At 41.1% G+C, this 26,002-nt stretch overlaps 1 protein-coding gene across 1 annotated transcript in view; it reads right to left on the bottom strand.

Annotated features, from left to right (window-relative positions):
- Positions 1–2,027: 2,027 nt before the first annotated feature.
- The window catches only part of LOC109470746 (neuronal acetylcholine receptor subunit alpha-10-like), a 27,067-nt gene continuing 3,092 nt past the window's right edge, over positions 2,028–26,002 (bottom strand). Inside the window, exons 2-7 of the mRNA XM_019769816.1 lie at positions 10,162–10,286; positions 8,468–8,512; positions 7,994–8,103; positions 5,401–5,581; positions 4,314–4,689; positions 2,028–2,821 (exon numbers count right to left, since the gene is read on the bottom strand). Coding sequence (XP_019625375.1) covers positions 2,286–2,821; positions 4,314–4,689; positions 5,401–5,581; positions 7,994–8,103; positions 8,468–8,512; positions 10,162–10,286 — 1,373 coding nt within the window. The 3' untranslated portion in view covers positions 2,028–2,285. The remainder of the gene's footprint in view (positions 2,822–4,313; positions 4,690–5,400; positions 5,582–7,993; positions 8,104–8,467; positions 8,513–10,161; positions 10,287–26,002) is intronic.

Raw genomic sequence — 26,002 nt, 5'->3', positions numbered from 1 at the left:
TCAAAGGCGGGGAAACGTGGAAGACGACTATCGCCGCATGCAAGCGTTTATGACATCATGCCACGATAGTTTAAGCTAATTACATATTTACGCCTTCAGACAGACATCATTTCTATCATACCATGCGTCGACATCAACACGTAGCGGTGCAAACGTTACCAACATTCACTAGATAGCAACATAATTTGTAATCACTGGACCTGGTCGAAACATTTTTAAATTTATCCCGATCTATAGGCCAAAGCTAGAAAACCTTTAGAAAAAACTAACGTCACAACGTAGCCAAGCTTTTCCTCTAAAAAAACTTATGCACGAAAAGGATAACTCAGTCGACGTAGTTTGCATGCCATCGTTGTCACCTTTGACCTGACAGGGGGACCGTCCATTATAAAAGGGGAGGGGTGTAAGTTTTCCACACAGCAAAAGTTGCAGTGTAAAACACAGCAAAAGTTGCAGTGTAAAACACAGCAAAAGTTGCAGTGTAAAACACCGAAAGTTGCAGTGTAAAACACAGCAAAAGTTGCAGTGTAAAACACAGCAAAAGTTGCAGTGTAAAACACCCAAAGTTGCAGTGTAAAACACCAAAAGTTGCGGTGTAAAACACCAAAAGTTGCGGTGTAAAATTTTGTTCTTGTCGGCCACGGTATGATCCAGTCTTTTCGCGTACAACACACACACACACACACACACACACACACACACACACACACACACACACACACACACACACACACACACACACACAGTAAAGACAGCCTCCCACGCGTCACAGATATACTGATTTTATTTCATAGTGATACATTTTTAGAGTCCTAAGTCCTCTCGCATAAAGTATATGTACGGATCCTACCAGTAACTATCATTTAGTACGTACCATTACATGTATACACTAAAAGGTGCCTAATCAACCTTAGCATTTGTACAGAGCAAGTGGCATACATAACATACTAGTTAGTCATTTAAGGGTATACATTTACAATCCAATTTTTAATAACGCTTGATATGAGTTTGATCAGGAACTTTTCGACCTCAGTAAGTAACCAACACATGGCTGGTCTATAGAGAAATATTGACAGGACTGCTATCAAACATGCTCTGAGTACTGAAAGCGAAACGCTGCCATTGTAGTGCAGTTTACACAGCTGGTGCAGACTGAATAGTGAAGTGCAGTCACCGAGGGTCTTTTGACAGATAACTACTCAGCATTTCACACGCCCCTGAGTACAACTTCAGCCATTATTTCATTAACTTATGATTTGAAAGTCATACATATCGCAGCTGGCAAATCTTAAGACAGTTTCAAATGGAATATTAAAACTCGGTGATACAATAATATGATATTCATTATCAACATTCTAGATACTAGTGTCTAATGTATCTACATAATCGATTTTGTCGTTATATTTATTAAACTCCACATTAGATGATTATGAAGCTACAGTTAAGCATGCTAAATATTGTAATTTGCTTTATCATCATTTTTCTATACGCACCTGTTCACAACGAGTGACAACATGACTTTCTTTATAGTAATATAATAATTATTGATAGCCACGATAATTTAGTAACAACGTGCAACTAAATTCTGGCATAACCCTTGATATTGTTTGGTATCTTACGATTTATATTCATTGAACAGTGCAACATTTCCTCATCAAAAGTTAAATGCTTACATCATACTTTTGCCTCATTTTCTTATCATATTAGTCATATTGTATCATATCATATCATATGATATCATAGAATAGCATGCACCTGTGTACATTTCTATCCAATTACAGTTCTTCGAAATTTTCTTTTCACGACTTTTTCCTTAGCATTATCTAGCAATTATTATATGCAATCACAATTGCTATGCTTCTAACGCATCCATCTATTCATACAATGAAGTATTTTGCATTACAATGCTAATTATATTTACCTTCTATTTTAGACACAATATCTAACTATGGCAGATATTACTTAATATTAGATATTCGTACGTTAACTGACAGTTTATTCAGTATCCACTGCACTCGTCTCGTCCTTTGTAACTTAACTAGCCACGAAACAATATTTCAGGGACAAAAACGGTCACACTGACAAGCACATTTCCGCAGTACAAAACAGCTCCATGCGATATGGCACTACAACTCAGCACGACTGGCATATTCTGACATTCTTTGCATCATGATGATGTTGATAAACACATCGATGCCGTGGTCTCGTGTTCAGCAGTACCTGTATCTGTTTTCGCGCCAGGATGCGGCAGCGATGGCAAGACTTGCTGGAGAGTTATTTTTACTTTAGGTATCTTCTGGTGTGATGACCGTCGAGCTGAAATAAAACGCCAGCAAGCACGTAGAAGCTCCTACAAGGTACAGGAGCAAGCAGATCCGATCCAACACCTTGGCAAGCAGCTTCCACTCACTCTCGATGCCCTCGACTTTCTCCTTCTCCTCGTAGTAGATGAGCAGCGAGTCCAGTCCCTTCTTGATCCCTCTCATGATGTCCAGCATCTCCGCAGACGCCGCGTTGTCGTCTTTCTTGTCCACATCATCGGAACTTCCTGGCAGAAGGACGAAGCTTTGGACGGTCTTGGACGCCATCGGAACCTGCTCGCAGACGTTGTTGCGACCGTCTATGAGGCTGTAGGGCTGGTCCTCCTGGGAGAGGTCGCCCATGAGGAGGATCTTTGCCGTGTAGCGGAGGAAGACCCGCCGTGTCCACGGGCCCAGCGGCCTCTTGCCCGGGCCCGTGGCGCGGCTGCAGACGTTGATGACGATGGTGGAGATTGCCAGTGAAGCGGCCATCAGTACCATGGCTATGATGACGAATTTACCTGGAGGAGAGATGACAAGACGATGTGGGATACTTCGGTGAAGGTTAGACATCCAGGTAATAAGATACGCCAAAAGACAGTTAATCATGCAACTGGATATGATTTTGGAAACTGTCAGACGTTTCAGTTAACATCCACTACCTTTCGTCAGTGACACTGGAGGGTTGTCAGAAAGGCAGGCTCATAAGCATTGATTGGATTGCTTTGCAAATAAGTGAAGATGACTTTTTAAAAGTCCAAATGGAAACAAAACTTAGAAACGTCAAGACAAGGATGATGCAAGTAAGTAAAATAGCTCCTGTTGTTTCAGAACAGGAGCTTAAGTGTTGTCTCCAGTGTCACTGACGGTAGAAGATAGTGGATGCCACTTGAAACATCTGACCGTTTCCAAAATGATATCCAGTTGCTTGAGTCACTGTTTTTTGGCGTTATGAGATATTACTGAAACATATTAAGTAAACGTCATTGTAAGCATACAGTACTTATAATTACTTTTGAGTGCACCAAGAAAGAAAAGAAGATCAATAGCTTCAATTTCCGTACAACATTAGGGGGGAAGAGTCTAGGGTAAGCCGCTTTCATGCAGGACTTTATTCCACAAACCACATTATAGCTTGTTTTGTAATTTTGCTTAAGTTCCATCAAAGAAAGGCGGAAACATCTGGTCAAAAGTCAAATTACGCTGTCCAGTTAAGGATATTGGAACGAGTTCTTGAAAGATGCCAACCAGAATTAGTTGCTGTACCATACACCCATTTGCAAAGACTTCAAGCTAAGTCCAGGAACACACTCAAATTGAAGCCAAATTACCATGCTTTTAGACCTATTATACCTTTAGACAAAATTCATCCAGTGGCTACAAAAGACTTGGCTCGGAGCACGTACTGTTAAGCAGAAGATGCCCAAAAGCAGGATCTATGGCAATGTCATCAAGAAAATACTAGTATATCATATAACCTGTAAAATTGTAATATAATTGAGTACTACGTATATAGTAGAGGGGATTCATTCCTCAAGCCAACCGACATCTCGCTCAAGCAGTCGTACCTTAGTGAAACGTCTGGGGTACTAACTTACAGACAGGATTTCAATGGATCCAAACAACTGTCAACTTTATCAATTTTGAATTGTGTTAAATTGTTACTGAGACTGCTTTACCTATATCTTAAACATTGTCCTGATGGCGATTTTTTTTACATATATCCCCTTTGGTGAGGATTTTAGACTCGTTTGCAGGAAAGAGTAATGCTTTTACTTTGCTAGTTTGTAGTTGCAAAACGACCATGAACCTCTGCCCTCCGGATCCAGGAAATTTGGTCGATACGTCAGAGTAGGATTGCGTTGCAAATGAAACCTAATTGGGGCTTGAAGGATCTCCAACAACCATCTAGCTTTGTTATTTTACGGCTCATCAGTGTACTTCAGAACCCCCCTCTCAATAACAGTTCTATCATACCGTGGAAGATTAGTGAGCACTTAAGCTGTACATTACCTATCCACGGTAAGCTCTCTGACTCGGGAAGGAGCTGCACCATTAGCAGTTGAAAGACGACCAGCGCTAGTAAGATGGACACTCCAAAGGAGACCTTCTCTCCGTTATCTATGGGGAGGAGGAAGGTGGCGGCCATCATCACGGCCAGCAGCACGCACGGGAGCAGAAGGTTGAAGACATAGAAGGTCGGCTTCCTTCGCAGGTGGATGGTGATGTCAGTCTCGGAGAAGTTCTTGGGAGTTGTGCCCCAGTAGACTCCGTCGTAAGACACCTTCTGGTCTCGGGCGTTGAGAGAGAGCACGTCCCAGCCGGAGGCGCCGACGTTGGCGCTGAAGTGCTTGAGGTTGCTCGCTGCGCTGTCGCTGATCATCAACACCTAAAGAAGATAAGGTTTTAATAGGGCGTCTGAGCTAACTCAGAAACCAAATTCCACCAACGGGAATGAACATATCTGTACTAGTGCAACACGTAACAGATCTGAATGGTCATATGATATAACCCAACGTTTTTTTAAGGGAAACATTTACACACAAAAACACGGTAGCCTGGGACAATATGTATAATCTCCAAGCAGATTCTACGGTGGCAAGGCATTATCCATTGGCCAGAGGAATGTGTACTAGCCAACGAAAATCATACGGTGGCAAGGGAGTATCCATTGGCTGGAGGGGTGTCCATTAGCCACCGAAGGATACTGTCTAGCTACCGTAGGATCTGCTTGCAGATTACGATATTTCTAGGTTTTTCATGCAGTATTTCCGTAGTTCTACAAACGGATCCTACGGTGGAAAAAGACAGTATCAAATTGGCCAGGCAGTATATATCCAGTCGCCAGGGTCCAATACGCCACCCTTGGGACCCTCTCTGGCCAATGGATACCGCGTGGCCAATTTGATACTGTCTTTTGCCACCCTAGGATCTGCTTGGAGAAGTACGGAAATACTGCATGATAAACCTAGAAATATTGTAATTACTCTCCATCCAGATCCTTCGGTGGCTAATGGACACTCCTCTGGCCAATGGATACTGCCTTGAATTGCCAACGTAGGATCTATTTGGAGATTATGAACATTGTTTGGAGAACAACCTCTGTGGCGTCCTGGACCCAGGGCCCGAACGTGAGTGTGCAGACTTGACTGTCAAATGGGAATGCGGACACGTCCATCTCACACGCGGACATGACGATGGCGGGGTGTTCCCACACAACAGTACCGTCATTGTTGATCAGGACGTGCATCTTAGCCCAGCCGTCAAACGCTGAATCGGCGCTATAGAACACAGGGGAATGTTTAGTTTTCCATCAAATAATATCTCTAATCTTGTTTGTTTGTTTGTGTGTTTTGCATAACCGGTAAACCGCCTTTAGGCATAATGCACCAGTTTTGTACATGTACAGGTAAGTACTTTTTTATTTGGTTCTAAACAAAAACAATAAGAAAGAAACTTTATAAGAATACTAAGACAGATCAGAAGAAAAGTACAAGCTGCGTAAGACCACACTGTAAGGTTTGAACCACTCACGCCGGGAAGGACCCCTACTGTTTTCGATAAGTGTGGTGGGTTCTTTAACGTGCGTGGGGTGTTGCTCTCCCCAAACACGGGGCCTCCATGTAACGTCCTGGGTAGTTCTTTGGGATTCAATATCTTAGCAGATGGCATTTCCTACATTTTGTGAAATAAATCCTATTTTCTTTTATTGTGTATTTGTCTGTGTTTCATTTTTGTCATAGGTATAATATTGAGACTGTATAAATACAGTATTACATTGAATGACTGAAATCTTGTCCAGTTTAATCCAACAGAGAATCTAAGACTTGTCGGTTGGCCTAAGAATGCTGCACCGCTAGGGTAGGGATAAGGTTGTAGTTAAACTACTGTTTGATTTTCGCTATCTAAATGCCAATCTATTTTTAAGCGGTTTCTGTTTTTTAAGGTATACGCAATTTCAACCTCACCCATAAAGCTGCTGTATAATACGTGATAATGTCATTTTTGTGTCCCGAAATGTTCCCCAAGTTCAATAATGGCTCTTGAAAATCGCCTCCAATCTACGGAACGCGAAAATTGTCGATGGCGGCCTGGCAAACCGCTCCCATGCCAAATAATAGCGTGGGAACATTGCCGTCAATCCGAGTTACATGACTTTTCAGTTGGCATGGTTCTGGCAATTATTGTGGTTTGTAAACCTCCAGACCCATAAGGATAGGTGGAATTACAAAAGAACGGCTAGCACGATAGAGAAAGAATTGTTACGTTTACAACTATTACTCAAGAACATCATCGACGAATACATAAGAACCACGATGGACATATAGGAGCTACAAAAGGCTATCCGCCCACTTGCTCCTAATTGCAGAGACGTACATGTAAGTCTCTGCAATTCAGGTTAATTAATAAATTCAGGTAACAACTAAGAAAGCAGCATTCTCGGCAACAATTAAAGTAACTGATAAACGTCTTCATACATTCAAATTCAAATTCTTGTTCATCTTCCGCGATTCTCCGATATTGACTTTTGGAAAAGCAATAAAACTTAAAACGACATGAAGTCAAACCGCACAGATATGAATGACTGATGTGGACGGAGCAGAAAAACAGGTTATTCCGGGTTTGATGCAAAACTTTATTGGACGACCCCAAGGTTGGCTAGAGGGTCAAAGTCTGGCATTCCGGGGTCAGCCGCTATCACCCATTCTGTACCAGATTGCGATATGATAGATGCCATTGGTTGTCAATAATTGGGTAATATCAGAAGGCGCGCGCCATAACCGCACATGGGGGTCAAATACATTCGTGGAAGATTAACAGATTTAATATCTCGATAGGAAATTATAGATACGGATTGTAGATTCACTACTTGTTGAATTTTAGGCATTAGGCGGAAAGTTGGATTGATGTAGCGGTACAGGTAAGATTGATTAGGATGTACATACAAGAGGGTAGTGACATCGGCAAAATTTCATTAGCGTGTTCGGCAGACCAGAAGTTGTGTTACGTTCTTGGTAATGGATGACAACACAACAACGCACTCGTCATCATGACATGGACTCGTCCAAAAAAAGGATCTGATAACTTGTTAAATGATGAAACTAAACAAACAACCACATTGAATGCTCTTAAGAGAGCACTAAACACATGACCCCTGACCTCATCGACTGACTTATCTTTCGACTGGAATGACACGGACTATGATTATGCCTTATGATTTTGACTATTTGTTTTGGTTGACATGTCATGTTTCTAATGATTGATTACTTGTACTCTTTGTTCATATTATTAATTATCTCTATGTTTAATTATTTGATTGTCTATGTCCTTTGTAACTTGTTCTGTTGGGCTACCTTGGAAATCAGTTGTTCTAAACTGAAGGTACCACCCAATTGTTTTTAAGATCAATAAATAAACTAGAAAGGTAACATTTGCAAAGCAAATGCATAATGTTTACCTTCGGATACGGTTTGCTTTTCTTACTCAAATACATGTAACGTTACATTAATATATATGGTCAGACAGAAGTCTACCAAAATTGCAACATGATGTAACCCAACACCAGTTACCATGGTGACAGACATCAACAAATCAGGCCATTGGTCAGGTCAGAGGTTAGTGTTTGGAACAGAAGAAGAAACGTAGTAAAAACAATATGTTTTCCTTCGGTAAACATAACAAATGATACAGACTTTTGGTAGAGCACCACGTCCGGTTTCCAGACCCGCTCGTCAGGAACTACTAACGTCGTCACGTTCCCGTAGTCAGCTTTATTCCACTCTAGCCGAGGGTCGTACCACATCTGAAATCATCAAAATTATAGTTAGGACTGGCATATGAATAATACATAGTTTTCCAGATCGCAATTGTCAGTGCTATCATTTAGTAACTCCGTGGTGCTATACATAGATACAAGTTTGCCATGTCGTGAATAGATAGAATCGTAATTGTCAGTGCTTTTAGATGAATAATACATAGATACAAGTATGCCATACCGTGAATAGATAGAATCGTAATTGTCGGTTTTATTGCATATTATCTAGATGCACGTAACAACTACTTTTCCTTTTTATGGACATCCATGGCTATGGCATTTGAACTGCCTACAGTTGAAATTGAAACTTTCGTGAACATTCGTGAACATTCGTGTTATTTAGAGTCCTTACCATATGGAGCCATAGGTTTGCTGTCAGTATTTGCTTCTTTGCGTCCTGAAAAAAAACAGGGTGAAAGAGTAAGAATGCGATTGTCGAAATTTTGCCATTAATTTTTTTAAATTTTCTTTTAGTTTACTTTGCCGGAGGATCTGGCAAGACATTTCTAAAGCAGCTTGCTGATACCGAGAATTATATAAAGATGTTTAGAATCTTGTTGCAAAAAGATAGCGCCCTTGAACCTTATGTAAGGACCTGCCTCTGACGTAACTAACCATATGTCTCCGAGGGGTTTCTGGCCGGCCGCTGTGGCCTTACTGTAAACACGGTTACCTGACTTTGGGCTTTTAAACTTCATAAACATTCAGGGAAAGTCGCTCGCTGATTGCTTCCACAACACCCCAAAGACCCTCTGATTCTCAGTCATGTCTTCAATTTCTTGGGTCAGCGGTTTCAATCTGGATCATCGTTGTGCCAGTGACTCACGTGTAATCCTAATGTGTTTTCGGCATGCCGGGGGTCCGAAAGTAAAGCCCTGCTCCTGGAGTGCATGAGATTCCGCCAAGTAGTTGCTTTGAAATATTTATGATCTTAAGACGTTTGGAGACCGGCACAAGGCTCAGCCCTCGTACATGTACGTACATTCGGCGTCTACGGGGACTCCTGGACTGATTAAAGGTATTTTCAAAAGAAGGGTCTTTTGTCTTCTATAATTCCAACATCTATCTTCCATGGAAGGTTGTCATCTAACTCACTAAAAGTTTATTGTGTTTTACGTATTCACATTGTTGTATAATTGGTTTTCTCTTACTGTATCACCGGGCTACTTGGACCCATGTGTTAATAGTGATTTTACTGAACTAGCATATGTTTTACACTACATTATCTATCTTATTTACATATCATAACACTATATTTTGAATAAAACCACTATAACCAGCTAGGTGTGCCAACACACATTCTTTGTTTTGCATGTTGCATGTTGCTATGAACTACAAACTTAATAGTTCCTTCAAACCTTTATCACTTCTAGGTCCTTCTACAATGTGTCAGATCTAACTAATAACGTGTTTACGACGTACATGTATGATCTAATCTTCAAGCAGATCTGTCGGTGGCCGCAAAAGACATTATCAAATTGGCTAAGCAGTATCCATTAGCCAGGCAGTATCCATTAGCCAGACAGTATCCAGTGGCCAATAGATACTGCCTTGCCACCGTATGATCTGCTTGGGGATTAGTATAATCTACATAACGTACCACTTCTACAATGTGAGAGAGACTAGCGATGAATTGAACCTCCAGTAGCGCGTATTCTTTGTTTTGCATTTTGTTATGGACTTAAACTTTCATACATCGTTCAAAATTACTGCTCGTACAATGTGTCGGATCTAACCTACGACGTATAATCTAGATGTAACTTTTTTTGAACGATTTTATTCTTCAAAGCCCTTAAATCATATACATATCATACATGAACATACAATGTAACTGAAGTAAGTTTGACACAAGTTCAGAAAAATTAGGAATACATCATCTTTCCTATTACATTCTAGCCAGGAAATAAATATTGCGTATTAGCAACAGTTATGATCATTAATAACAATGTGTGTTTCATTTTTCCAGAAGTTGTCTACCCTACGATACTCTGAGTATAGATACTTGCTAGTGAACATCAAAGCCCTTAAATCATACATGTAACTCACCACTTCTACAATGTGCGAGAGAATAGCGATGAAGTGCACCTCCACCACGTCAGGAGGAGCGAGTGTAGGCCGCACGTCCTGGTCATACTCATCAAACAGACGATGGTACAGCCGGCCTCGCGGGTCTGCAACACGGGGAGAACTCAAGTCAAGTCAAGTCAACTATCATGAAAGTTCATCTGTGTTGGTAGTTACATGTTTAAAGTTAAAACTTTTGGTCCAACACAAAAAATTCTTGAGAGGGGTGAAGGAAGCCATATACATCAGGGCCCATCACCCTACATTGAACCGCGACGGGGGCCGACATCGTCTACCAGATACCTTTGACCCAGTGTTGACGTCACACTTCAAAGAAGCCACGTGACAAGCCTCACTGGGTCAGTCTACTGAGGAAGACCAGAGTGACTGGTCGAAAGCTCTAAGCTAGGTGTGAGAATTTTTTTGTGTTGGACCAAAAGTTTTAACTTTAAACAAGTCAAGTCAACGTTTATTGCACAGCGATTGTAACAGGTACAATGTAGGGCAGATAATAATAAGATTACTACCTGGAATGAGTCTATCAAGATTCTACATGTAGGTTCAACGGGTATCATGTCTGGCAAAATGTTGAATAGAACTAACTAAGACCTAGTACATCTCTACACGTATGCTCTAGGCTACACTGTACTATATTCCTAAAGAGTATAATGTGGAGTTGTACGTATACATACTATGCGGGTTCTATGAGTATTACACAGTGTCGACTAAATTACTGACTAAGATCTATAACTTAATTGCAAAACAGTTGTACAGGGTACAAAGTATGGCATTTACTAGTACATATTGACTACATGTTCATAAGGCCAACCTAAATAATACAAGAGTGTGTGGCTTGTATGAGATAGGTATGAACTTATACAATCATTGGAGTAGTTTCTAATATCTATACAGTCTTTAATATATACCGCAGTATAGCATGTAGGGGTTGTCCGAAGTCATTATGTATTTAACCAATAGATGCTTTTCAAGTTCATTGTGGTAAACGCTGGCATAGAAGCTGATAGTCTAGTGTATAGTGAGTTGCGTATATCAATATATTTAGGACCCAATGCAAGGTAAAATTTGTCCTGAATTAGCTATGGACAAACCCTCAGGTCATTACACCAGCCAGAACTACATATATCAGAGCCACATCGTAAGACATCATACATAGACACTAGGCGTCCCAAGGATGTGTAGAATTCATGTGAGTAGATGTGCAGTCTCTCCCAGAGGAATAACTGTCACCCACGCGTGGGCAGCTAAAGAGAGTTTTCCCCCAATAAACCACAATATGAATATTACCAGCTATTATGTACCCCGCCGTGTGATAGGACATTGCCGTGTCCGTGAGGCAGGATGGACGGTGATGGGTGTCTGACAGGGCCGGTGATATTATGGAGAAGGTCACGTTTGACGGGTCACTCATCTGAACTATAAACAGGTTTATGGACTGTCCGATCGGTAATACACGCAATATCTCAGTGTTAATCTATAAAAAATACATTCTTATGAGAAATTTTCCACACACACACATGCCAAAAAACTGTCCAGAACCTGACTCAAGTCCAGCATATATTGGAATGACATTGACGTGACGTATGACGAACGCCGATGTTTTAGACAAACGTGTACTGGAACTTCCATAATACGGATAAAGGTGTAACAGCCCAGAACATACCCCTGGCAAAAATATACAGGGGTAAGTTCTGACCAGGGTTGTATCATCATCATCATCATCATCATCCACTGTACCCTGCTTCTCTAGTCGTAAGAAAACGTCCTTCAGCTGCATTCAGTCTTCTTCCATCTTCTTCCACTGTGTCTTCTGTTTCCCTTCAGTTAGCTCTTGGAGTTTCATTTCTGTTGTGGGAGGGCCTTGCCCTCTGAGATTCATGTCTCCCTTCAGCCTGCTAAGCAGATTGATACAGTGTCTCCCTTTGCGAGCTTTATATCTTCTGGAGCCTATAAATGAAAATTTCTTGGCTTTTTGTGCAGGTGTGTCTTGTGGTATTCTGAGAATATGCGCAAACAAAGACCACCCGAGTTTCGGGTGTATTCTGGTCTGTTACATCTGCACGTCGACGGAGTCCAGACGAATACGTAGATGCAGAACACGAGCTTATCTACAGCGTTCAGAAGATCTAGAACTCCCACAACTTATCGCTGAATCTCCAGCCAACTGCGCCAAACCTTTCCGGAAAAGTTCATACATCAACCTGACAGGGCACACGCCGTGATGCACAGCTGCACGATGACTCTCAGAACCCCGCGCGCTCTTATGAGTGCTGAAGATGGCAATGCCGTGAATTTCAAATGATGAACCCTTCGATCGGAACAGCCATAGCGTGTTGTGGACTCCATGGCTTGTGTAATCCCTCCATACGGACTCCTCCTTATCGAAATGAAATCAGCCACCCCTGGTCTGCTGAAGTTATCGGGGTTCTAATAGTCAGTACTGACTGGCATCGACAACATACATGTAGCATACAGCGCCGAATTTCAAAGTACAGGGAAATCGTTTTTTTTTATTCCAGCATGTTATCACCAGACATGGTAACGACACACTCAAGTTTTTTCAACTTATATTAATGCCGCCACCAACACAGGGGACAAATACATGACAGGACAATACTCATTTTCACCTGAGCTAAGTGAGGAAAGTCGTGTAAAGTGTCTTTCCCAGGGGCACAAGATTGGTGGCATGTCAGGACTCGAACCCGGGATCTCTTGGTTTCGATTCGAGCACTCTGCCGCTACGCCACACGACCCCACATAGGGAAATCGTTTGTTCTTGCTTAAGTTGTTGTTTCCAATTAACTTTGTAGCATGTAATGCTAATCCGTCAATCGATGTTGAGTGGCAAACAGGTCCTAACAACTTTTATTGCTTTCCGCCCAAATGCCAAGACGTTAAAGGAAGTATAAGCTGTCTTGAGGAAAGGCAGGACCATAACGTATTTCATAAGGATGGTGTAAAGTCGTTAAGAGCTAACCATAAAATTAGGATTTAATAGGTAAATGGACGAAGCAAATGGCCCCTAGCAGAAGAATTAGAGCCATATGAAAGTCCACACTGACTGTGTGTCACGTCACACGTTGTACGTAATGTTTACTTCCATCGGATGAATTTGGATCACCCTCTCCCCCTCCATTCTCCACCTCTTAGGAGGAAGTTCCATGCTGAAAGCTTCTTTCCAAGAACAACATCAGTTTGGAATAAGCTACCTCGTGATTGCTTCTATGAGTATAACCTTAAACGCTTCAAGTCTAAGGCCAACAAACATCTGTCCCCACTGGCTGTTCTGTAACCCAAAACATTTTAAGTGGCTCCCATGAGCCTTGTTTTGTGGTGACCGATGAAGTAAATAATAAAAAAAATGAACTTAGATCACAAGTAGCATGATATGATAAATACATAATTGCGAAGAAAGACACTTTTGACTTGGAAAATAAAACATGAGCGAACATGAAAATTTTTCACAAGATCCATGTCGGCAAGCCATTTATCCATAGGATTTTCTATTGTTCCATATGCATAAGAGAAAATGTGTAGGCTACTAGATAAGACACGTTACGACATTGATGAAAGCATTATCGATGTAATTCAAAAACATTGAGGTGATCATAATGTTCAATGTTATGTATTGATGTTAAGATAAGGATGTTAACAAGCATGAATCCAGCTCATCCTGACACTTTGATGATTGATGTCTGAAATAAATGTTTCTAATGCTTGAACTAGAGATTGATGTGTTGTTGCTTTGCTAATTTATAGAACCTTGGGAATTCTTTTTCTGTTGTTCACGTGCGTCATCGAGTCTATGATGATTTGACTGAGAAATCGTTTTTTTTATGTAAGTCTCTAAAATTACGACGTTTCGTCACTGTCCGTTTGCGTTTAGAATGATACTAAATTTTTTTCACCCGGTAAATCATTAGATAGCTTTAAACAATGGCTAGAGTTAGATGTTCAAGGGTTAGTTGTAACAAGTCGATCGGTGCAATGTAGCCAGCTGCCGTCGCGCCGCGTACCAGCGAAGCTGGTGTGTTACGCCGTAAGGTGGTTATACTGGCTATACAGATACAGAAGCTGGTGTGTTACAGAAGCTGGAGTAAAATACGAACCCCGGATAAAGTTCCAAACACTGCGGACTACTCCCGAACACCAGCCAACAATGGGCGAACCTTCACACCCGAATATTTTAAACATGTTGAAATAGTTGGTCGGCGCAGCCGAACAGTAACCGACATCGCCGAACACCAGCCAACCACAGGCGACCTTGCTCCCGACCTACTGCTAACCATGGTTGTGGGGATTTCGGTATTGGTCGGGAGGCCATATTCGCCTATGTGTTCATGCTGCGAATTTGAGAACTTTGCTTTCCCAAGGTATCTGCCTCTTCTAGAGCGATGGCAATGGCTTTTCGCGCATGGCTGTGCTTATGAAAATAAATGGCCTTTACCTGCCAGCATTATGAAGAATAATGACAATAGTCCCACATAGGGGACCGTTAATTCGTCAACTGAACTTAACACTTGGCGTGTCTTTTAATGGGTTTCACTTTTCTAACACCTTAAAAGATGACACCAGTTTTTTATTGATTGAACGGAATCTTTATCTGCTCTGCCCGACTATCATCAGGATCTCTCAAGAACAAAATGCTGTTGCCAGGAATAGTTAAATTGTTAACAACTGAACAACGCTTTATGAATACCACCATATTGTGTTAGTTCTTGAATGCTATGTGAGAATGTCTGTCGGCGACCTCCAATGTAAATATTTCGTCTCATTGTCTTCGGAGGTGTTTTATTGCATGTATAATAGTACCCTACAATGTAGCCTCAGGGCTACGATTTTGTACTTTTAGTGTGTGATATATCAATAAACCAGTTCATCAACCTGCCTTTATGGTGTTTTGTACAGTTTAATCTGACATGAAACGTTTGCAAGACTCAGTTTCCCAAATATTAGACGTACTGTTTCAATGACGTGCCTCACAACACGCATTTATTCTGTATCTGTATAGCCGGTATAACCACCCTTCGGCGCAACATATCAGCTTTGGCTAGATAGCAACTGGCAACTGCTATTAAGACCTGTCCGTCCATGTCCATTTTTAAAATGAAATGTAAGAATTGGCCTGACCTCTGACCCCTCCATGCCAACATATAGGACTGGACAATGACAATGACAATGACTGGACTGGACAATGATGTATTTTTTGTTATTACTACTATTTATTACTGTTATTGGTTAATTACTGTGTTTTCGTTATTATCATTGCCATTATAATTTATTTATTGTTTTCGTTATTATCATTATCATTGCCATTATAATTATTTATTGTATAATTTCTGTATGCTAATGTTGTTATTTGTATGTGATTGTTGTATTGTGCTGTGTGATACAGGGCCCCGTTGAAAAGCAGTGCCATCACTGAATTGGGTTACCCTGTATAAAAATGACGGAAAATAAAATAAAATAGATTACACCGAACGACTTGTTACATCTAACCCTTGAACATCTAACTTAGAGTCTAGACATTGTTTAAAGCTATCTAATGATAATGTCCTTACTGTACTTGGTGACAGCGAGTTCCACTCTGCGATAGTTCTAGGAAAGAATGAATTTTTGAACACCTCAATCCTCTGGTACTTAAAGGCATGACTATTTCTTGTTCTTTTCTGGGCTGGTATTAGGTACTTATGTGTCAATGGCGTCCCTCAGAACACGCATTTATTCTCGGTGATCCAACGACTTTCCTCACACGAAGTGTGTTTCCGAGTCTCTCCACGTCCTTGCGTGTGTAAATGGGCCTGAACACGGTCTCCACTTGCCCAGTCGTGGCACCATCACACGCCCAATGTGCCATATCATAAACCGGCAAAGACCGACCGCCACAGCGTTTAGGCCACACCAATTTAGTTTGTTGGATCTCGGATTCGCCTCTTAATTTTTTTCTGATTTGCAAAAAAAAAAAAAGATTCTGGTTCTGAATTAGTTCTGAACAGTTGAGGAAATTCATTTTCTTCCTACTTGTTGTAACAGCTTTTCCATCTATCAATGCAGTGGTTTGATTAAAAGGTTCAAAATTCATTGTTCAAATATCAACCCAGCCTTTTGTGTTGACTTCGTGGCTCCTTTTGTAGCATTTGGGGGTTATACGAGTAATAGGATGCATAGAACTGTTTTTATTTTTTTCTTTAATTTTTTTGAAACTTTGAAACTTTATTTTCAATACAACATAGCAGACGTAGCAGACTGAATCAATACGTTTTTCGCCCTGTCGCTTCATATTTTTTTTGAAAAAATACGAGAACCAACAAATTAAATTGGTGTGGCCTTAGCGTCGGAAGCCTTTCACAAATTGGACATGGAATTGTACATGGGAAGGAAATTCAATCGCGTTGTGCAGACATGATGTATATTTTTATTTGCTTTTCTACCAGAACGGGATTACAATGCTATCGGTGGAATGTAAAAGTGCCTCGTTGACTTGATTAAACTGAGTAGTGATTTAACAGCTTCTATAAGACAGACTACATGTATGTACACATGATATGTAAATCTTTTGCAGGTATAGTTTGCTTATTTTCTAAATTCATCATGGCTTTTAAGTGTTTGGGATAGGTGAGCAGTCTTTCTGCACAACTTATTCTTGAATAGTCACGTACAATCAAGTATTTGCCGGAAGGATAACGGTAAAAATCTGGAGCTTTCCAATTAATATTAGACTAAGGATATACATATCTTACGAATGCATCTTTATTCTTTATATAACGCCTCCTTTTTCTTATTCCAATATATGTACTATCAGGTATGAAGAATGTTTAGGGGTGACTGTATTGGAAATGTGAATCCAATTGATTTGGTAATGTGACCTTTAGAAGACAGACATTGCTTCACCCGTGTGCCCTTCTCTCCTGGCAGAACATACAATCACGAGACACGGCGTACATATTCATCCAGACCAGAATACCGTGACATTTGGACACTTGGGGAGGAGGACTACCTTACTTGAACTTGAGGATCAAAGGCTACCCTACATGAACTTGAGGAACATAGGTTACCTTATTTGAACTCAAAGGAGCCAGAATATACACATGCATGTCCTTGAGAGCTTATTATTGGTATGGATTTTGAAGGCTAAGAAACCGATGGGTGATTTGTCCGAAGTCTAATGTCAGTAGAAAAGTTCTACTTGTATAGTTTACGTAATACACAGGGTATCCTGCTTTAAAAGCTTTATGTATGGATTTGCATAAATTCACATATAGCCATGAAGTCACGCCTGATCCGCATAAGCTTTATGTTTACCGAAGGAAACATATTGTTTTTGCTCAGTTTCCTCTTCCTTCTCTGACCTCTGACCTGGCCAATGACCTGATTTGTTGACGTCTGTCACCATGGTAACTGGTGTTGGTTTACATCATGTTGTAATTTTATAGCAGGAGGGATTTAGACTCCTGTTTGACCATATATATGAATGTGTTTGAGTAAGACTTAACAGAGAAGACCATACGCGAACTTCAAGGTAAACATTATGCATTTGCTTTAAAAATGTTACCCTTCTAGTTTCATCTTTCTTCTCCTAGACAAAAATGACTGGAGTAGCCACGCAAAAATGTCAGATATCTTCTCTCGTCGTTTGGCCGAGATAGATCGTTCACGGTTTATTGCAAGGCCACTGATAACGATCACTAACTACATGATGTATCCAGCCTCTTCATCAAGAAATGATCCGCGAAGAAGTGCTCTATCTTAAGCCATGTACCTGATCGACCAAACCCGGTACTCAAGTGAAAGTAATTCACCAATTATGTTTGACTGATTGAGGATGATGTTCCGCGGAACAGTTGCCCACAGAGTGATCTTTGCTTGATCTGATACTAGTCAACAGGGTAATCACGATGCACGCTACATCATAGGAACTGTTGTCTTTCGTGTGTCATTGACCTCTTCTAAAATCAATATGCCAAAAATGCACAATGGTCTGAAGATAAGTTGTAGAAAAACATCGCACAATCAGACTCTATAACAGTGAAATGCAGACTTAGTTTTTATGTGTTGTAACGTTACATATTGTAATTGTCGTGAATCTGTATGTTCTGTTCGTTGTATTTTATGTATTATGTAAGGTCACAATTCAGCAGCTCATGGTCTAAAACTCAGGTAGATAACTGTTGACAACTTTTTTCTGACATAATGCCTATGTTATTGGATGCCAAGCCAGCCCTTTGCCCTAGAATGTTCCAATTATGGGCGCCATCTTGTAATGTATTCTCGCGAGATGATAGTCTAGCGGGAACGTGCGTGAGCTCCAAAGACACCATATCAAGGTTGGAGACATAAACCATAGACACACAAACAACGAAAAGGAAAAAAGAAAGAAAAACAGCAACAGCAATTTTGTAACTTGAAAATAACAGAAAGAAATTGTACAGTACGTTGAGAATAGTAACAAAGTTAAGGTGAATGCTGTATGAAGTTTCACACACTTAGACTGTACTATCCTCATCACTTCGTGTTTGAGAATACATCTTTTCACTTGAATCAAAGTGCTTAAAACACTTACAACCTTTTCGTAAGTGCTAGAATAGTAGTAAGTGTATATTGACGTTCCGCGAAGTGCACTAGAATATATATTCCAGTGACGCACAGAGAACATATCAAATACCATTGAAAATTCGATGTGATGCATTGCAATACACTCTGTAAGTAGTTTCTAGAGTTCATGGTCAAGGGTGCCAACTCGTCAAACCACTGGCATACCATATAGGCAATTGCCACTTCTGGTAAATGCTATCACTGACTATATAAGCCAATATCTCTCGCTAAAGAAGCAATTTCACGGTCTGCAATGCGATCTTTGTATTAAACAAATGTCTAGGTCACTTTCCTGCGTTGCACGACAGGCGTATACTATATGTTTGGACATAACTTTTAAAAATATTTTTTGTTCTAAAAAGACAAGTATCTGTATCTGTATAGCCGGTATAACCACCCTTCGGCGTAACACACCAGCTTCGCAGGCACGCGGCGCGGCGACAGCTGGCTACATTACACCGAACGACTTAGTACACCTAACCCTTGAACATCTAACTCTAGATATTGTTTTTAAAAAACTATCTAATGACAATGCCCCTACTGTACTTGGTGACTGCGAGTTCCACTCTGCGATAGTTCTAGGAAAGAATGAATTCTTGAACACCTCAATCCTTGGTTGATAACTCTGGTACTTGAAGGCATTTCTTGTTCTTTTCTCGGCTGGTATTGTTGTTGTTTGTTGGCATCCTTTTCGTCTCGGCTGGTATTAAGTACTCACTAAATAAGTAAAAGGGAAGTATTTGTACTCTGTGTTAATGTTGGTGGCGGCATAAAATAAGTTGATATAACTTGAGTGTGCCGTCGCCATGTTTGGTCATGAAATGTTGAAATAAAAAAAAATTACACATGTCGAGTAACTTGTGTAGGTCCCTAGAGTAATTTCAGCTAGCGATCGATGTTGTTAAAGACAGAACCATGTAGTTAACGCCGCGGTAAAGCCGTTCTGGCAGTCAGGAGTAGGGGCAGGTGTTGGTATCTGGGGCGATTCCACAAGATCTAGTGAGTTGACCTGAGGTCAAGCCTCCAATTTACTTCGTGTTCCCCACTGGAATTCAAACAATTTACTCTCAGCCTGGATTCCAGTAACAAAATAGTAGCAAAGCTGCGTCTATATGTTACATACCTTGCACCAAAGATAACACATATTGCCGTTTGGTTTTATTTTATCTACTGTTAGCGTGGTTGTTTGGTGAAGTCTATCCGTCAAGGCTGCAGGATTTATTCCTCTGTTACACAAAGCGGAGCCACATTAGGATGGGTCGTCGAAAGGCCACGTCGATGAATGAAAATATATCGTTAACGGTCTCCGTGAACGGGGAAGTCCATATGTAACGTCTGGGCGTTATATGAGGGGAGGAACGCTCCACTTCATCATGTAAATACACCTGGCCTGGTTCCTACCGGCAGTATGTTCTTCTGCAGTACTTATGGAAAGATCATAGCTGAATGATTGATAAACTGGAAGACGTCCAAATTACTAAGTACCTAATACCAGCCCAGAAGAGAACAAGAAATAGCCATGCCTTCAAGTACCAGAGTTATCAACCAAGGATTGAGGTGTTCAAGAATTCATTCTTTCCTAGAACTATTGCAGAGTGGAACTCGCTGTCACCAAGTACAGTAGGGGCACTGTCATTAGATAGCTTTAAACAATGTCTAGAGTTAGATGTTCAAGGGATAGGTGTAACAAGTCGTTCGGTGTAATGTAGCCAGCTGCGTGCCTGCGAAGCTGGTTTGTTACGCCGAAAGGCGGTTATACCGGCTATACAGATGCGGATAGCTTACTGCGAATCAAAACCTAGCATTATTAGGTACGGATTTTGTTCAGTGTTCTGTGGGCTTGTGAATCCAGGCGTTAGACTTTTATGTGAGTCAGATTATCAAGCGTATGTCTGACTATCCTTATCGAATGTGGCCACAGATGCTCTCCTTAACAATGAAAGATTGTCTCTGACATCTGCAATACGACATCATTAGAGGGTCGTGACCTGTCTTGACCCCGAAGTAAAAGAGGTATATTTATCTCCTGAAATGTCCGACATTATGACATCTCCATCCACAGTCAGCGGATATACCGCCATGGCCCGTTACACACGGATTGGAATTGAAATGTGTCTCTATATCCAGTTCAGCTCACTTCAGTACTGACAGGCTAATCTTCTACTGATCGTGACAAGATATACAGACATTACACTACAGTATGTATGTATGTGCATTATATGCAGATCCTAACCTTTTCTGAAAAGCAAAATCATTGACAGATCTAGAGAGCGAAAGTTTGAAACAATGGCCGTACTCTGCGCACCTGTCACACTCATACATTGTCAAACGCTAATTAACAAACAAACAAACAAACAAACAAACAAACAAACAAACAGACAAACAAGTAATTAAATGTGCAATTATACACATGGCCTTTTAGTTCCCATAGCTGTTTTGTCAAGTGAATAGTTCACCACGTATTGACACAAAGGTCGTGCTGCAATTTGTTACACTTCCACAGTCACTAATTATGGCTTCACCACTATGGCTTCACCACTATGTGGTGAAGACATATTGTTTTTATGGCTTCACCAAACCACGAAATGCAATTAAAAATCCTAACCAATAATGTAGGGGATAGCTATCCAACTGTTGTCACTTCATACTATAGTTATATCAATGTAAAGAATTGTTTTTCCTTGTATTTCTCCTTCTTTCCCTGCCATGTCGTAAAATGTGGTGAAGCCATCCGCTACATTTGCCCCAAAGCAAATGTCGGTCTTTCTAGTTTACATAATGACATTTCAATCTTACCGTTATTTTTATTAATGGTAATGTGCTAACGTTTATTAGTCTTGTGTGACTTTATCGAAAATATCAAGGGTGAAGTCATGAGTATTATTCTTTATAATGACAATATTATAATAACAATAATAGCAATATTGTGTAACATGTATGATGCAATTTTATTTGTAATCAGTTATGTAATTTGCATTGTGATTATGCTTTATTACATTAGCAGAGCACTCCATGTTTTTGTTTTTCACAAACTAACAAACAAACAAACAAACAAAATCTAATTACAACAAATGGCACATTGTCACTTTAGTTAGTTTAGGGGGTAAGATCGAATCCAAAGTCTTGCCTCTGACTGTAAAATGAAGTTACTCATTGACAAACAATTTTAAATCTTCTCACACCATACGGTGCCAGTTTCCATTTCTATAGCCCTTGGGCGACACATTCATGAAAGCACTACAGCAGGGGACTAGCCCACTAGTAGTGATTTGTATCTAACTTCAATACTATTTTTATAAGAGCTAACTGCTGAGTAGGGAAGCAGTGTGTATTTTTATGTAGAATTCCCTGGAACTGTGGAACTCCTTACGTATATATACCAGCCTCGGTTTTCAGTCCTAACATGACTAAGTTCAAGACTGCAGTAAACAGATTCTTGTTGAATTCCTCTTAGAGATTTTCTACTTTTTGACAATAATGTACCATGTAATTATGTATTATGTATAATGTATTTGATAAGGGTATGTATGTGTAATCAAGCGAGGTGAATTGATGTGACATATTGAACCGAAGATCATCGTTATACGATGTTAAGATCAGGTTCACTCTGCACTGATTAGAAAAACAAAATTCCCTGTTTTCGAAACCACGGCCTACCGGATGCCTGACGGAACCTCTACCCACTGCTCCTTCACAGCGGTAAGAACGAATACGTAATCGCTGGACAAAAATATCCTGAGCAATATCGAGATCGTTCACTGGAAAAAACCAGGATTAAACTCAGAATGTCTCCGCCTCTGGGCGTTCGCATCCTGAATGTCACCCTAACTCGCCCCTGAGCGTGTTGACACTACCGCTACCTGTGCAGTTTTCTTTAAACATTGGGTCAAGCGCACGTTTTCTTAAAACGCCTGAGGCAGGGATTTTATATGAATGTTTCAACACATGGGATCGGGTCGGGCTAAAGTATATAACCTGACAAGCATCTAGGAAAACCTAATCGGAAGTAAGGTGTCAGAAGTCGCGTCATAACTTAGACACGTTTGGGAAGAAACGTGCATGGGCATCTGAAGCATGTAGTATTTATATTATTACTCTGTAATTACAATTAAGGGAACTGCTCAACTTCATTCTCACATCACTCTCTGTTTAATATTTCAAAGTGGGCCTGCAAATGTTTTTAGAATCTCTTGTGGATCTGTGTACGACAATGTAGGTAAATTATAGATCACTAAACCTTCCACGGACATCTGCAGCGTAAGATATGCTCAGCTGTAAAGATTGTTGGACCTGGACAAAACAAAAAGAATGACTGACATAAACTCATGAGCATTTAAGAGTTTTTAAACTAGTTATGCAACAATTACTTGGGAGTTAATGTGTGGTAAGATCTTCCTTAAAGCACACGGCGTCTTGGTCCAGAGGCAGGGTAACTATTCACCGGACTACACACGCTTAGAGGTGAGTAGGAGCCTCTTATGTGAAAACTATCCCTGGACATGAGATACCGACCGGTGGGGCATAATTATCGACTGAAACTTAAGAAAACGAACGAAAAGTACCACATGCCTAATCCCCGGACTTCCTGGTGTTAAGACAGTAGAATGTAAGAGACAGGGTCTTAGCGTTCCCCTGATTAGCGTGTTTGATGCTGAGGCCTGTTGACACTAGGAACGCGCCACGCATATCAAGGAAAGGAAAATTTTTACCTATCTTGGCTGTCTTGCCAACACCATTAAAAATGGTCGATGGAAAGTGTGCCTATTCTGTGACCCATGAAGGACGATGGAGTTGGCAGAACATACTAACTACACGGAAGAAGGAATACTAATATAATACTTTACTTCGAATACGTGCGTGCTCTAGATCTTTGAATACATGTATGACAAGTTGTGGTTTTGATGCTGGTAAGCATTGTTAGAGTATATGTCTACCGGTGATATCCTCAATGTAGTAAAACTCATGCAAATAAGCATGACCAAAGAAAAGCTTTCACCATATCTGCATGATCTTGGGCCTTAATACAATTTCTAAGAAGATGTAGGATATGGTCTGGTACTTCATATATGTTCTTGTATATTTTTATACAAGGAAAAGGCGAAGAGCTCTAGTAAAAAATATGCACTACTTGAGGGAAGTACTTGAGTGCTTTACACAGGTAAAGCACTGAGAGCCAGCGGGATTCTACACGTACAGAATCTGTATCTGTATAGCTGGTATAACCGCCCTTCGGCGTAACACCCCAGCTTCCCAGGCTCGCGGCGTGGCGGCGGCTAGCTGTATCACACCGAACGACTTGTTACACTTAATCTTGGCACATTTGATTGCAGGTGTTGTTTAAAGCTTTCTAGTGATGATGCCCCAACTGTGCTTGGTGGCAACGAGTTCCAGTTCTGATATTTGAAGGAATGACTGTTTCGTGTTCTTTTCTGGGCTGGTATCAGATACTTAGTGGTTGGGACATCCACCAGTTTATTAGTCATTTTGTACATAATGCACAGTCTGGACATTCTACGTCTGTCTTCCAGCGACCCCCACTGTAGGTTTCTTTTCATTTCCGTTACACTAGCACCGGCCCCTTTGATAGTTGTTCGTGCAGAATCTTGCAGCTTGGTTCTGTACCCTTTCCAGTTATCCGTAGAAAGAAACAGGTAAAGTACTGAGACCCAGCGGGATCCTACACGTACAAAATCTGCCTGTAGATTAGTATGGACGAGAACGGTCGACCTTGTTGGAAGGCGTTGGCGTATGGATGCTAGCCCGAGGACACACACTGATCCCTGATCAGAAACGAGAAGAGAAGTCACTTTGCCAAAGCTGTGTCAGAGGCCAAGGGTGACCAATCTCTCATGTGGAAGATCATTAATACTTTTACAGGGAGATCAAAATCCAAAGGCCGAGTCCAGAAATTGGTGCGAGCTGACAATACCTCCACGTCTGATCCAAACCAAATGACACATGAGTTCAACGAATACTTCTCATCCTGCGCCTCAAGACTTACAGATGGGATGCCAGATTCCCAGGAGGATCCTCTTCAAAACATACCTGATCCCACGACGAAGTTTAGCTTCGAGTGCGTTGAAGAGTCGGTAGTGATGAATGAACTTCAACGGCTAAAAACAAAGAAAGCAACAGGTTTGGACAAAATTCCAGCCAAACTTCTCAAAGACTCCGCCCCCGTGATCGCAAAGCCGTTGACACACATATTTAATTTATCACTCGCCTCTGGAGAGGTTCCTTCTGAATGGAAGGAGGCCCAGATCTCACCTGTACACAAGTCTGGAAACTGTGCTGATGTCGGGAACTATCGTCCTGTGTCAGTTTTGAGTGTTACGTCGAAGGTGATGGAACGGCTTGTATGTAATCAAGTGACGCGTTACCTGACCAGATGTAAACTTCTCACGTCTCACCAAAGCGGGTTTAGGCGACATCATAGCACAGCGACTGCTGTACAGAAGATTGTTGAGGATATCACATCTGGCTTCAACGGCAGTAAGGTCACAGTTGCTCTGTTTCTGGACCTAAGGAAGGCCTTCGATACGGTTAATCATGACATTCTGTTAGGCAAACTCAAGAAGCTTGGCTTTGACAGTGGTGCCATGGATTGGTTCTCATCTTACCTCTCTGAGCGCTTCCAGTGCACTTGCCTGCAGGGTCAATACTCCACAAAAACTCGTGTTTCCTGTGGGGTACCTCAGGGAAGTGTTTTAGGACCCTACTGTTCTGTTTGTATGTAAATGACTTACCAAATGTTATCGAAAAGTGCAGCATTCACATGTATGCTGATGACACAGTCCTGTACTACTCGGCCGACTCCGTGAAGGCCTGTGAAGAGACTGTCTCTATGGACATGAAGAGAGTAGTGAAATGGCTGAATGAAAACAAGTTACTGCTTCACCCAGACAAGACCAAAGCGATGCTCTTTGGGCTCCCTCAGAAACTGAGGCATGCCGGGACATCCGTCAACATAACCGACGGCACGAACGTTTATGAGCAGGTTGACTCGTTCACCTACCTGGGTATCACTCTGGACCCCTCACTCAGGTGGTCAGCACACGTGCAAAGGATCACGAAGAAGCTTCTCAGCGGACTCGGTGCAATGAGACGTGCCAGAGCCTTTGTTACAAAGGAAGTGTTGCAGACCATGTACCAGACACTAGTACTATCTCATCTGGATTACTGCGCCACAGCGTGGCTACCGAGTCTAGTACAG

This window comes from Branchiostoma belcheri, unplaced genomic scaffold (assembly GCF_001625305.1).
Source record: "Branchiostoma belcheri isolate BF01 breed outbred unplaced genomic scaffold, Haploidv18h27 scaffold23, whole genome shotgun sequence".
Classification (NCBI taxonomy): Eukaryota; Metazoa; Chordata; class Leptocardii; order Amphioxiformes; family Branchiostomatidae; genus Branchiostoma; species Branchiostoma belcheri.
Note: the sequence above shows the minus strand (reverse complement) of the source record. Positions and strands in the feature narration are given on the sequence as shown.